Source organism: Carettochelys insculpta, chromosome 1, assembly GCF_033958435.1.
Source record: "Carettochelys insculpta isolate YL-2023 chromosome 1, ASM3395843v1, whole genome shotgun sequence".
Classification (NCBI taxonomy): domain Eukaryota; kingdom Metazoa; phylum Chordata; order Testudines; family Carettochelyidae; genus Carettochelys; species Carettochelys insculpta.
The window spans coordinates 330,422,505-330,436,352 of record NC_134137.1 but is presented as its reverse complement, the minus strand read 5'-3'; the positions used below and the strand labels follow the sequence as shown (position 1 = coordinate 330,436,352).

The following is a 13,848-nucleotide window of genomic DNA, read 5'->3' as shown; positions in this document are numbered from 1 at the left end:
ATATTATTTTTTCCAAACTGCACTGAGTCTGTATTTAAACTGCACATTTGAATGTGAATGTTTAGGAACGTTATACTGATAGAAAATCTATTGAGTCTATGTTCTTTTTTTAATTTCTATTTCCCATTCAATTTTGCTGTCAACTTCCTGATAAGATAAGTGATAGAATAGTCCACATCTTTATCCATTTCTTATGGCAATGCAACTCCCAGGGCAACATCATAGGCATTTGAAAAATACAAGGTTTTGAGAACTTAAGAGTGAAACCAAATAGGTTCCTTACGCAGGCATTTTATATCTGGAAGGCTTTGCCAATTTGCTTCAAATCCAGCACATTGATTATTGAGGCAATTTTCTGTGGAGCTCTGTTAAAAGGGAAGAAACTAAAGCAAAGTTAAAGATAGCTTTAGCTCTAAAAAACGACATACATGTTTCTGTGTAAAAGGAATTGATTATTCTGCCAAGGTCCTCAACATTCTCACCAATGGGACTAACCACTTTCTGCTCACAATATATCCCATGTAGTTTACTTCCTGGTTAGCCAACTGACATTTAGTGGAGGTGGCTGTCAATCTAGCTTCCTCAAATGCATGTAGAACTAGTATGAAATATTTTCTGCAGTCATTCCAAGTCTCAGTATAAATGCCATCAACATACATGGTGGTGTACCAAAATGTGCAGTCATAGCAGTTTGTTCATTCATATCAGTAATGCGGCAGTGTCGTATGCAAACCAAAGGGCACTGCTATTAAATTGGAATAAGCCCATGGGTATATAGAAAGCAGACTTCCCCAGTGTTTCAGAGATGAGGAGGATCTGCCAGTATCCCTTAGTCAGACCAAGAGTGGTTCTATATATACGAGGCTGCCCCAACCACTCCAGCAATTTATCAGTCCAAGTACTGGATTTGTGTTGGTTGCAAACCTCCAATAATAGAGATGCCACAAAATAAGAAGAAATACAATGATGTCAACAATCTGCATAAAAATACTATTTTTTAATCAACCTAGAAAAATGTAATTGAAAAGTTAACGTTTTTAATTCCAGTGTCAACTTCAGTTAGTAAAAGTAAATGTATATTAATGTATTTGGGGGAAAAAAAAATGAGTCAGCCCAGCATGCAATGGTAATCACTGTGACATACAGTAAACTGTTTCGTATCCATGTTTCTATTATCCAGAACTCTCAAATACCTGGTATTTTAACCATAAGTAAATGTTAGTTATGTTTTCCGTATGTACAGTATAGTTAAAGTAAATGCAAATAAATACAGCAATACAGTATGCATTTACAGTGTACAATACTACTGTTATTGATAAAGTACTCTGCATACTTTTTTTAATTTGTTTATTTATATCTAATCTTGTTTTTCTTTAGTGTTATGCATTACTAAATATACCTCTCTACTATCCAGAATATTTGAATATCTAGCAACCTCCTGTTCCTGCTGGATATGAAAGACGTTACTATACTACTTAATCATCTATCTTCTTCAGCTAAGAAAGTTACTATATTTCCAATGAAGAAGTTTCAGCTCTGACCTGTAAATCAAAAATTATTATTTCAAGAGAGGTGAAGTACTGTGTTACCCTTTCAGAGTCTGTTTGCAGCGAACGGTGTGGAGTAAAGCAAGATTTCTTCAGGGACAGTAGGGATTAATAATGGATGCAAAGTAAGTACAGGAATAGTGAGTACATTTTTGACCTTCTAAGTCTGGACGTGAAAGAGTTTCTAAACAGCATATTTTTGAAGTGTTGGGATGGCTTGGTAGAACACTCATACGTGTATTACTAGTTATTACTGAACTGCATGGATACACTGCACTGAACAGGCTGAAGAGCAACTTCTGAAGTCATAGGCCAGATTCTGGTCTACTGCAGTGTCAGTGTGTTCAGAGGTGAAATGGTTAGTGAAACCCTATTAAATGTTTTCCTGTTTATGGCAGCAGGGCAGGATCTCTATCTAGCACTTCAGAAAGCAGCAGTGTCTACATGAGAATATGTGGTCTGCTGGTTGGAGGCAGGTGAGGAAAGGTGTTGGCTTCTGCTTTCTAGTTCACATAATGACGTCTGCAGATATGAGGTAGTGCATGCTGCTTCCTTCCAGCAGGACCTTGTGCTGGATGGGTGGCTAACATGGCTCTCCACACTCTTCTGGCAGACACTTCTCATGCTGCAAGGGCACATTAGACCGTGGGTTCTAATGAGTGCTTGACCGCAACACCCACTCCATGTTCACAGCAGTCTTACTTATTTTTCCATGCAAGAAAAAGATGTCATGCGCCCTGCAGAGACAGCATGAGAGAGAGTGCTTCTCCAGCTCCCTGTCAATGACAGTACAATTTTCTAGGGTCAGTGACCTCTTCTATTGTCTGATATGGTAGTACACTTTTTCCTCAGTTCCTACAAACAAGTTTCAGGAAGACAACCACTGTACCTGAACCTTCAGGGTGTATCCTTAGATAGACATAATAAAAAGTGAAGACTAAAACTTGCCTTTGAACCAGAGCCCTCCTCTCAACAGCACCAACTCAGCCCAATATGTTTGACAAGCAGCACAGCCTGTTTTCTTCACAGGGGATTTGGTTCAGGGTTTTGTTTCCTAGCCTTTAACCATGAACTAGCTGCAAAACAGCAGCACCAAATGAAGTTACTCCTTTCTGGACATTTTCATTCCAATAGATAGCTGGCATACCTCCCACCAATCGCCAAGCTCTCAAAAGCATAGCAAGTTGCTCTGGATACGTGATACCAGCAACACGGCCTTACATGCCTGACTTGACAAACATTTCCTAATATTACTGTTCTATGTAAGCAATTGCTGTCATCATGATGTGACCATCAATTGATCACAAAGGAAGAGGGGTGCAGTCCACAGGAGAAATTCTTTTATAGGAAAGATAAGATTCATAGTACTAAAAGGTTTTAGAAACTATGCTCAAAATACGTGCAATTCATCAATGGGTGTATAAATGCATAGCATTAATTGCAGCACTGAGGAGAGTGAACCTATGTTTTTTGTTATGTTTTGTGGCATGTGTTGATTTAATACAGTTTAAATAAGCTGAATATGCATTTGATAAATCATTAGCAAATTAGTCTTCTACAAGAAGTTACAAAAGGGTAACATTTTCATCATTGCTTTCAGAGCTGGGCTGCTGGCAAGTAGCAGCTGCTGGACAGACACCCAGTTCTGAAGGCAGTGCCACTGTCAACTGCAGTGCAGAACCAAAGGGCAATTATGGTTTTGTCACTCTTACTTAGTTGCAGCGGCTGGTGGCGGTGCTGCCTTCAAAGCTAGATCATCAGAGACCAGAGGCTGCTGGTTGGGCACCAAACTCTGAAAGCATGGCTGAGGCTGTTGACCTGCAACCAGCTCCAAAGGCAGGGCCACTACTAGCAGTGATGCAGAAGTAAGTATGGTGTAGTATTGCCACCCTTACTTCTCCGATGATGCTGGCGATGGTGTGGCTTTCAGAGTTGGGCACCTGGCCAGCAGCCACCATTTTCCAGTCTGACTTCAGAGCTGGATGGCCATATACGTACTTGTGCGGCAAAAGCAGACACAAAGAAGGGGGGTACAATCAGACAAAACTGACAAATTGATAAAAGTTCTTTCCTCAATGTTGGATTCATTCCCTGTGCATTATTTCATTTAGGTGTAACGACCAGTAACAGTGTATCCTCTTCCATGTTTAATCAATAAAAAAGTGATGAAAAAGCAAGATGAGTATTTCCTGTATAATAAGGACTTAATACAAACATCACCAACAATCTCCAGAACACTAGCTCCATCTCCAGCAGTAAAAACTATTCAAGCACTGAAAGGCTGGGTCTACACATTCCCATTCCTTTCGAAAGGGGCATGTTAATAAGCAGGTTCGAAATATGCTAATGAGGCGCTGCAATGAATATGCAGCGCCTCATTAGCATAACGGCGGACGCAGCAAATGGAAAGTGCGGCTTTTCAAATCGCACACTGCCCGTGGAGACGGGACCTTCCGAAAGGACCCCCCCCCCCAGTTTTCGAAAGCCCTTCTTCCGATCACCAGAGAGGAAGAAGGGCTTTCAAAAACTGGCGGGGTCCTTTTGGAAGGTCTCGTCTCCATGGGCAGCGTGCGATTTGAAAAGCCACACTCTCCATTCGCCGCGGCTGCCTTTATGCTAATGAGTTACTGCATATTCACTGCAGCACCTCATTAGCATATTTTAAACCTGCTCATTAACATGCCCCTTTCGAAAGGAAGGGGAACGTGTAGACCCAGCCAAAAAGTTGCCAACAGGTTTAGATGCAGATGCAGAAGTGTCTGCCATAGGACCAACAATGCAGAATAAACCAAGTTACAGAAGAGAAAAATAATATTTTTCACAGAAGTATATTCACCACCTCATACATCCATATAATTTAATTACAACACAATAAGGCTAGGTTGAGTCAAATTGAAAACAGTTGAAACTGAGTAACAATTTCAGCAGCTGTCTTAGATCATACTATTCAGAGCCAATATAAATTTTCCCACCTCCAAAAACCATAACATTAAGCACCAAATTAAACATGCCTAAATTTAGCTGCTGGATTATTCTGGATCTAGAGATTACATATGCCAGTGTACTTTACATGACTAAACAGGGAGTATACTGTATTTTTAATTTATAGGACATGAGTAAGAAATTACCTCAACTTCTGAATGGTGATAGGAACGCCATGTCTACACGAGTGGCTTTTCCCAGCAAAACCGGCCTTTTGCTGAAAAAAAAACATGGAGCATCTACACGGCAAATGTGCCTTGTCAACAAGTTTGTCAGCAAAACCCGAAACATCCTCTGGCAGCATTATACCTCTCCCCATTCAGGTATAATGACTCTCTTGATAGTGTTCTGTCAACAAAACCATGTAGATGCTCCGGGACCCTTTTGTCGACAGACAGGGCTTCCAGTTCACCAGGCAGCCCTGTTTGCAGAGTTCTGGTCAGCTGGTCTACCAACAGAGGGCTGGGCAGTCTGGCTGCTCTCTGTTGACAGAGCAGATTTCTCCTTCAATCTGCTTTTATGTGTAGATGCGATCCATCAAGAGAAGTTTTGCCAGGAAATACTTCTGACAGTAATTTCCGTCAACAGAGGCGTCTCGTGGATGTTGCCAAAGTGAAGCAACAACTGTATCCCGCAGAATCACTCAAATGATGAAAACACTACGTATCTCCTACAGTTTCATACTAGCATTTTTATTGTATCATATTATTCACATGTGAAAACGTGCATCTATCACTTTATCCTTTAAGTAGTAACAGAGTAAGCCGTGCTAGTCTATACTCTATCAAAACAAAAAGCAGTCAAGTAGCACTTTAAAGACTAACAAAATGGTTTATTAGGTGAGCTTTCGTGGGACAGACCCACTTCTTCAGACCATAGCCAGACCAGAACACAGAATCACAGGCACTTTCTCATGCTCCTCTACTATCATCATATATGCCATCATGTGCCAACAATGCCCAGATGCTTTGTATATTGGACAGACTTCTAACTCCCTTAGACAAAGGGTCAATGGGCACAAAACAGACATCAAAACACTCCAGATCCACAAACCACTTAGTCAACATTTTAATGGAATGGGGCATTCTGTCAATGACCTAAAGGTATGTGTGTTACTGAAAAGGAACTATCGCACCGTTTTGGAAAGAGAAACATCTGAGCTGGATTTTATATTCAAATTCGGCACACAAACACATGGTTTAAATCGTGATGGGAACTTTCTGAGTCACTATAGGGGCTTGTCTGCATACTTGGCTCAGTCTAATTCTTGACCTTCCCCCCCCACCCTCCACTCTCTGATTTGCTCACCTTGATTATCTTTTTCTGATTTGTCCTCCTTGCTTACTGTTTTTGGTTCTCTGTGCCTTAAATATTGAGTCTGTTCTGGTCTGGCTATGGTCTGAAGAAGTGGGTCTGTCCCACGAAAGCTCACCTAATAAACCATTTTGCTAGTCTTTAAAGTGCTACTTGACTGCTTTTTGTTTTTATCCTTCAAGCTTGTTAGAGAGGGCTTAGCTCATTTGTCTGAGCCCAAAGTAACTCAGGAGATTTACACAAACAAGAGAAGTAAAGTAAGCCCTGACTATCGTTTTTTTTTATTTGTTTGTTTTTCACTTTTTTAAGTAACATCCAAAGTCCACTGAACATATCACACAGAAGAGTCTTCTCCACCCTGGAGAATACACAATAGAGGAACTCAGGAGCAAGCAGTAGGTCCCTCTTATTTGACATGTTTAGTGGACTTTGGCAATATAGGAAACAAAAAGGAGACAGAGTTTACTTTACTCCTGATTTTCCCAGAGACGACTGTTCATTACTGAGGCAAGGTCTCCCTAGTTGCTCTGTGCCACCCCTAGACAAGCCTTTGTGCAAACGTCACAATCCAGTTCTGGCTATAAAGTGTAATTTTTAAGGACACATAGCATAATCTGTGTATTGAAACTTGCCATACTGCATGTGTTTACAGCATATTGAAAGTTTATGTTTAACTACAATGCAACAAATCCACAAGGAACTCCCTGGAGTTTAATGAAGGCCAAGAAATGGAATCATAACGATTGGAGAGAAAACAGGACTGAATTTAAACACACATCTAAAGGGTTTATTTTGCTCTGCAAATGATTTTGAAAATAGAATTAAGTTACTGAAAGGCTGTGTCTGTATATAGGACTCTTGTTACAATGACAGTACTTCATAAAAGACTTCATGGACTGGATTGCTTTTGTTTAGTGTTAAATACAAAAAAAGCGATACTTGTGCCAATTTTACAATTAGTTACTGAAAACAGAACTGAGAGGAAAAGGTTCCTGGTTATGCTCCCAACTATGCCACTGACTTGCTGAAAACCTGGATTAAATTTAATCCAATTTTTCTCCTTTTCTTTTTTTGTTCTTTGTTTTTTTTTTGTTTTGTGGAAAGGCGATGGGGGGAGGAATGTGTGCTAATATCCATTAATTCTGAGGGCCAAACTTGAGACACATTAAATGAGGTCTTCAAAAGCAATAAATGCATTGATAATCTCAAGCAGGTCAGCAGACTCTCACGTGGTTAGCATCTCTGAAAACCAAACCTGGACGCAGCACGCTGAACAACCAAAAATTGACATCCTCTGTTTACAAGTGGTGAGATAGATTCTTCTCTGGACCAGATTCTTCAGTGACACTCATGCAAATCTTGGATCACTAAACTGAATTTCAAACAAAAGTAATTCTGGAATTACACAGCACAGGCAGTCGTACAGCAAACTTCTTCACAGAGCACTGTGACTGTGCCTCAGCCTAGACCTAAGGATGACCATCAAGGATAAGAGAATAACTCAATATCTAATATCACTCAGTCTTTGCTGAGGTTGTCAATAAGGGTACTGGTTATCATGCCAGTATGACTTTTAGATAGACATTAAATCTTAAATTGGAATTTATAGCTACACCTGCAGGTATTTCTTAGCAACTAGGCTTCCCCTGAATACCAGTCATGATTAATTTTTTGCCTGTAATGTGATTTTCTTTATTAGCAGTTACAGTCTTACAAATTCACACTGAACACTTTTTCCCTACCCTCTGACAGTAGCTCCAGTTTTTAGGAATATTAAAATGTCTTTTTAAGAGGCTGGATTTTTTTTCAACTCAGCGATGGTTCAGTCCACACGAGCCACATGAATAGATTAACTCTTGCAATTTTTATGCTGCATGAAGAGGCAATATAAAGAAAGATTATGAGGAAAATATTGGACACAGAGGTGAAGTACTAACGCATAAGACGGTGCATTTGTAACTTTGAAACAAATGAAAGGGTAACCAAAGGATAATAGCAGGTAGTTGAAAATAACATGAAAATAAAACCAAAGAAACCAGAATGAGCCACAAGGTGCTCTTTCCAGTTAGTAGTCCTGATACCGCCACTCAAAAGGAATGGCCATACAAGTTAATGGGAATCCAATGATGTAACAAGCTTTGGTTCAGGCATAATAATGTACATATCCTCCAATCCCTTCTCCTCTCCTCCCATTCAGATTGAGAGTTTCCACCAAGTCCCTGAACAAATTATTTCCCATTCCCCGTCCCCTAATATTCTGTTTTTTTACCTGTGTTCCCTGACTGCTTAAACCAGTTCTACCTTCCTCCTCAAAACAGCGCTTGAAAGACTACCTCAGCGTCAATAAAACAAAGAGAGATTTAAGTGTTGCTACTGTTGTAACAGGCAGAAGCAAATCTTTCTGAGTATATTAATACTAATGGAAAGGTAGTGGACTGAAAATGGGCTCAGGAGCTCTGGGGCCATTAGTGCAATTGCGAGCAGTGAAAAAACAGCTAAACAGAAGGAAATTTTTTACTTTATTCATCTAAGTTATGTATGAGGAAGAGAAAACAAGAAGCAAGTGTTCCACAAAAATTATTTACAGACTAATAAAATAATAATAATAAAAATAAACAACCAGTCCAATTTTAACTTCTGATGTTCAGACCACATGGGATCTCAGGAAATCTGATAACAGCACATTTTGAGCAACAAATCTTGCCCTGGGAGAATTCAACCATTACAAGAATTAAATGTTTGCCATCTCTGAAACCAGTGCTTTTACACTATTTATGGGGTATTTTTGAGGATGTTGTCAATTTAGAATTGCAACTATTCAGTCTGAAAATATTTTCCAACTCTGGTAGAGAAATGTTTGAATGCAGGAAATTCTCTATTCCTTCAAATACTTAACATTTTTCTTTTGGGGAAGTAACATGTTTTATCCTAATGATTTTTATTTGCTGGAGCATGAGCGATACTCTTCAATTATATTTAGTTCATTGTGTAATCATGACAGAAAATGGGTTTAGCTGGTCTATATTTGTTTTGATGAGAGGGGTTTTGGTTTTTTGTTTGTTTTTATAACAATCTCATCTTACCTTCAGGAGAAGAACCTGTTTTTTGAGAATATGCAGAGCTTATTTTACTCTTCTTGCTGCTATCACTGTTGACAGACAAGCTGGACTGAATTTTTCTGTGCATTTTTTGTGAAACAGGAGCTGAACATTTTCTATTCTCCGTTGTTACATGTTTGACCCCGTTGTGAATTCCATTTCCATTACTCAGACCTGCATGACCGTTCTGTATCTTGCCAGTTTCTTCCTCGCTCTTTTCCAATACTGAAGTATTTGGCTCAGGCAAGCGCTGAGGTTGTGCTAAAATGAAACAGAGAAAGAGTTAGCACAACTGGCATCCAAGCAGACTGAACCTGACAGGTGACATACCTTTTCATTGCCTTTATTCAGTCACCAGAAAGAAAGTGGAAGAGTGTAAGTTAATTAAAAAAAAAATCTCTAAACTAAAAATTGTGGAAATCAGTGGAATTTAAATTCATATAATGCCATAAATCTGACACAAAGTCAGAATAAGACATAGTTCTTGCCCTGTACAATTTATAATTCATCTAGAGAAAGAGGGCAGGAAAGCAGAGAAGACCTACAGGGAGAGGAAGAGAAGGAAGAGGCAGAAAGAGAAGGAAGATTCAAAAACAGGAAGACAAGGAGTTAGAATGTGGTAACAGTAAAAAAAGAATATGGGAAGGTAATAGGGGAAATGAAACAAAACAGGGAGGGCAGGAGAGCAGGAAATGAGCCTACCAATGCATGACAGTACAAAAGTGAAATAGGAGAAAGAGCACAGTTGGGTTGGTGAAAATACCCCATGCGATGAGGAACAGGAGGCCAGAAGGCCAGCAAAGACCATACCCCCAGCCTTCCAAGAAAACAAGGAGAACCTTACTACTGGGCTAAGTAAGTAGCAAGATTCTGAGCTTGAACTTGTGAAGGTCAGTATTTCTTAGGAAGGACTAAGATACAGGCTTTGCAGACTGTGACAGTTGGCTCAACCAACAGATACGTTTTCAAAAGCAATGTACTAACTGATTTGTATGGCAACCAGCAATGCAAGCAAAATATGAGATCCTCCCAATTCAAAGTCACAATTTAGAAATGTTTATAATAGATTAATTCAAATTATAACCACAATAAAATTAAAGGGTCAAAAGAACAGTTGCCTAAACTGTTTCCAGGAAGTATTAACACTAGTTCACAATGCTCTTGTTACAATTACACAAATACTTCTGTTATAAATTTCTATTAATAGGGTTGTCTTACCACTGAATAAAAATTATCTCTGGTCTAAAACTTGACCTACAATATCTTAAAACATGAAGAAATATTTGTGTATGTATCTATTGTTTAAAAGTTATATATAAAGGAAAAGCTTTTGTGCTTACACACAGCCTTTCTTCAGATAAAACACAGAGGAAGTTTCTCTCTTTTTCCCCCCCATCACCTCCAGAATCTGCTTGATAGTGAATGTGCCAGGTCTTCATGGAGGGGTTGCCATCCTCCCAGTTTGTGCAGCAATGGAGAGGATGTGGGGGTGGGGGAAATTAGGGCTCTATTATTCATCTCCCTGCCTTTGTTTATTGGCTACTTTCCCTAACAGCTTTGCCAAGTGCAGCAGCTTGAATTTGACCTAATTCCTCACTATTTCACTGTTGCCTGCAGATGTGGAATAGAAATACCAAAATTGACGCATGTTTTGAAGCCTGGCACACCTAGGAACAACAGCAGAAGCACTTAGGCTGCCTTCTCTACAGACTTCTGGCAGTATTGTTATATATTCTGTTAACATTGGAAACTTGTCTTCAGAAACATAAAAGGTCTAGAAACAATTCTGGGAAAAAGAAAACTTGGAAATACTACTAGATAAGGCACTGCAAACATACTGTAGTGAACAATCTATGTACATGACATTTACATAATAATAAAACTGTACACCTATATGGCTAAGTTCATACAATGGTCTCAAGCCACTTTCCAGTGACATTTACCTCCCTTTTTGCAAATGGGGGAATTGAGGCACATTTTAGCAGCTTTAACCATTACATCACAATGGTTCTTTTACAACCCCAATGTATATAATTAGGAAAAGTTAAGTGTTATTTTCCAGATCTCAGAGGAAACTAAACTTGCTTTGCCCACTCAAATTTCTGCTGGAAAATATTCAGCTTAGGATGCAATGCTACCAAGTGTTACAGCAGCACCAACAGCATGAGGTTGCTGAGAGAGTGGATAACCTTCCTCAATAGATGAAAACAAGAAGAAATGGCACGAATTCTGTGTGTCTAGACACAGAATTACTAAAATTGACAGTTATGACCTTTTCCAAGCCAGCTAAATTGGTGGTGGTGGCTTACAACTGTTTGTGCATGTTTGGAGCTTTATTACAATACAATAACTTGACAAATTATCCAATCTTCAATCTTCAAAATTATGTCTGCTTCTGTCAATTTGTGGGTGAATAGGAAGTCTCGGGGAAACTAAGCTATACTGAGTTATTTATTTTAAATTCATTTTATTGTTTTTAGTAAAGATTTTTTTTTAATAATTCTGTTCCCAAAGTACTCTTACTTCAGCCTTTTAGTATTAACATACAATTTTTTAGCTGACTGGCTTTACAGTATTCACATATGATATGTAGGTCAAATCTGAATAAAACCCCCAAATGTATTAGTTATCTCAATTTAAATTTATTTTAACTTTATTGATAATTTTTCACCAGGGAGACTTGAATCTTACGGTTAAAATACACTTGAAACCAATTAGGAACCATATGACTGCATTCTAGCATAAAGAACAAAAGCACTTGACAGTTCTAAGATTAAGTCACAACCATTTGGTTTAAAACAGAAATATTTTTACCTTATTTTTTAAAGGTTGTGTATATCTTTTTTTTTTAAGAGTAATATGGGAAATGACACAATGCTTCTTAAAACACAGTGATACCCAGGGACCCTCACTCTCCCTTTAATGATCCACTGCTCTCATTCAGCTGTCTTTCTTTTTTAAAATCTTTACATATGTGACAGCTCTCAAAAGTAGACCATAGACCATCTGGCATTTTCAGAGGTGTAACTTGTGCAAATTCAGCTCTACTGGGAACACAATGCTATCTTCTGCCTGCGTTATAAAAGATACAATAGAATGTAGAACTTATGAGTTGTTTTGAATTATTCATTTTTTGCCTGTATATTCAAGAAATTTTACAAACTCTGCATTTTGTACTACATAATCACATGCGTTAAAGGTACAAAGAAACTTTCTGACACCTCTTTTCTACAGAAAGATGGCATTTTGTTTGATATGTGAACATTCAGAGTCTGTTATATCATTCTAAACAGGCCATGTGCTGCTACAAAAGACCTCATTTTACACTCTATGTATGAGCAAAAATTCTATTCTTGATATTCAGTAACTAATGTAACATACATCAAAATTTCAAATACCAAGTGTATGAACATTCAGCATCTTAAAACGAGAAAGGCACTGGTCACCTAATATATGTTAAAGACACGTAAAAAAAAAACTTTACTTTCACAACACAGAAATATTGTAGTTTTAAACACCTACAATGAATAGCTTCAAATGTCCTACGAAATACTATGCTTTTTAAGTTAAAATGTTTTCAATGAGTAGCAAAACCAGTGAATTTAGGTCAATATTTTATACAGCGCTAAGACTAGTGAATTTTCAATAAGAATGATAAATATTGGATTAATGATTCAATAGAGTGAATCTCTTGATAGAAAACTTGCAGATAATATAGCTAGTAATAACTATACATGAATCTGCTGCCTGTGGAAAAGCAATAAAAAGACAATATATTGCTATAACATATAATCTATTAGTGTGTTTCATGGCTGTCTCATTTCCTTACAAAGTGGGCCTTAATACAGTAACCCCAGTTACTTAACCAACATTATACAATATTTTAATTATCAGGTGAGTACACTGTAATAAAAGAGTGCAGCATTTTAACATTTTAGTCCACAATTTGATAATTTTGAAGTGATTATTTCATTCTTATTCAGAGTTTGAATGCAAGCCAGTTGTCAAGTTTACAAAAAAGGCTTACTTGTATATAAATATAAAACACATAGCCCTACATAAATGTCAACTGTATAAAAAATTTGATTTTTGCAGTGATTTGCAAATATTTAGAAAACTATAATACCCATTTTTTGTATCTGTGACTAAACATTGTTCACTTGAAGAGAAAATATATGCAAGCACAGGAAACTCGCTTTTTAACATAAAAAGATCTGTGTAAAGACATTTAGGATTTTACTCATACTTTATTATGTATGTAAAGTACAAAAAGTTCCTTAGAACTGTAGTCTGTCAAATGGTAACATCAACATGAAGGGAAAAAAAACTGAGACAGCTAATTAGCAAACTGGATTACATTTCAAAAGCAACTCAGAAGGCTGGCAACACAACTGAATGTGGAGTTTACCAATCAGCCCACCAAAGGAAAAATGTCCTCCTGTTTATTACCTCTCATCAGATTGACATCTAGACAGAAGATCAAACACTATAGGGTGGTTCAGGACATAACATCACAATACTCATTACAGCAACATTTTTGGAATAATGTTAAAAAAAAACAACAAGCAACTTAGATACAATAAGAGATCTGATTTTCTGCATTTTTTTTTAATAATGAAAAAATGGTGTCTTCTGAGGGTATTCAGGTGTATGAAGTACTGCTGAAATTTAAACATGTACTTGCAACTTGTTTTGTTCCAAAACACTTTAAATACACCAAGTGATCATCTTTCTGATGTCAGGAAGGCCCTGCTTTGGTCCAGTAAACACCAAAGGATTTGCCCTCCATGCTTTGTATTTTGTGCGCTCCATCAGAATGATTACTGTTCACAAGCGCTCTCAGCACAGGCTGAAAAGTCAGACCCCTGATTTCTAGCCAGCTCATCTTCATGACACAAACCTGGTCT

General features: G+C 38.0%; 1 protein-coding gene across 2 annotated transcripts in view; it reads right to left on the bottom strand.

Annotated features, from left to right (window-relative positions):
• The window catches only part of MDFIC (MyoD family inhibitor domain containing), a 100,017-nt gene that overhangs the window by 18,520 nt on the left and 67,649 nt on the right, over positions 1-13,848 (bottom strand). Inside the window, exons 4-5 of one of the 2 annotated variants that reach the window (XM_075014785.1) lie at positions 8,927-9,202; positions 6,002-8,548 (exon numbers count right to left, since the gene is read on the bottom strand). In XM_075014785.1, the coding sequence (XP_074870886.1) occupies positions 8,505-8,548; positions 8,927-9,202 (320 nt within the window). In that variant the 3' untranslated portion in view covers positions 6,002-8,504. Of the gene's footprint in view, positions 1-6,001; positions 8,549-8,926; positions 9,203-13,848 lie in introns of those variants that run through there. The other variant, XM_075014778.1, reaches the window with a different exon arrangement.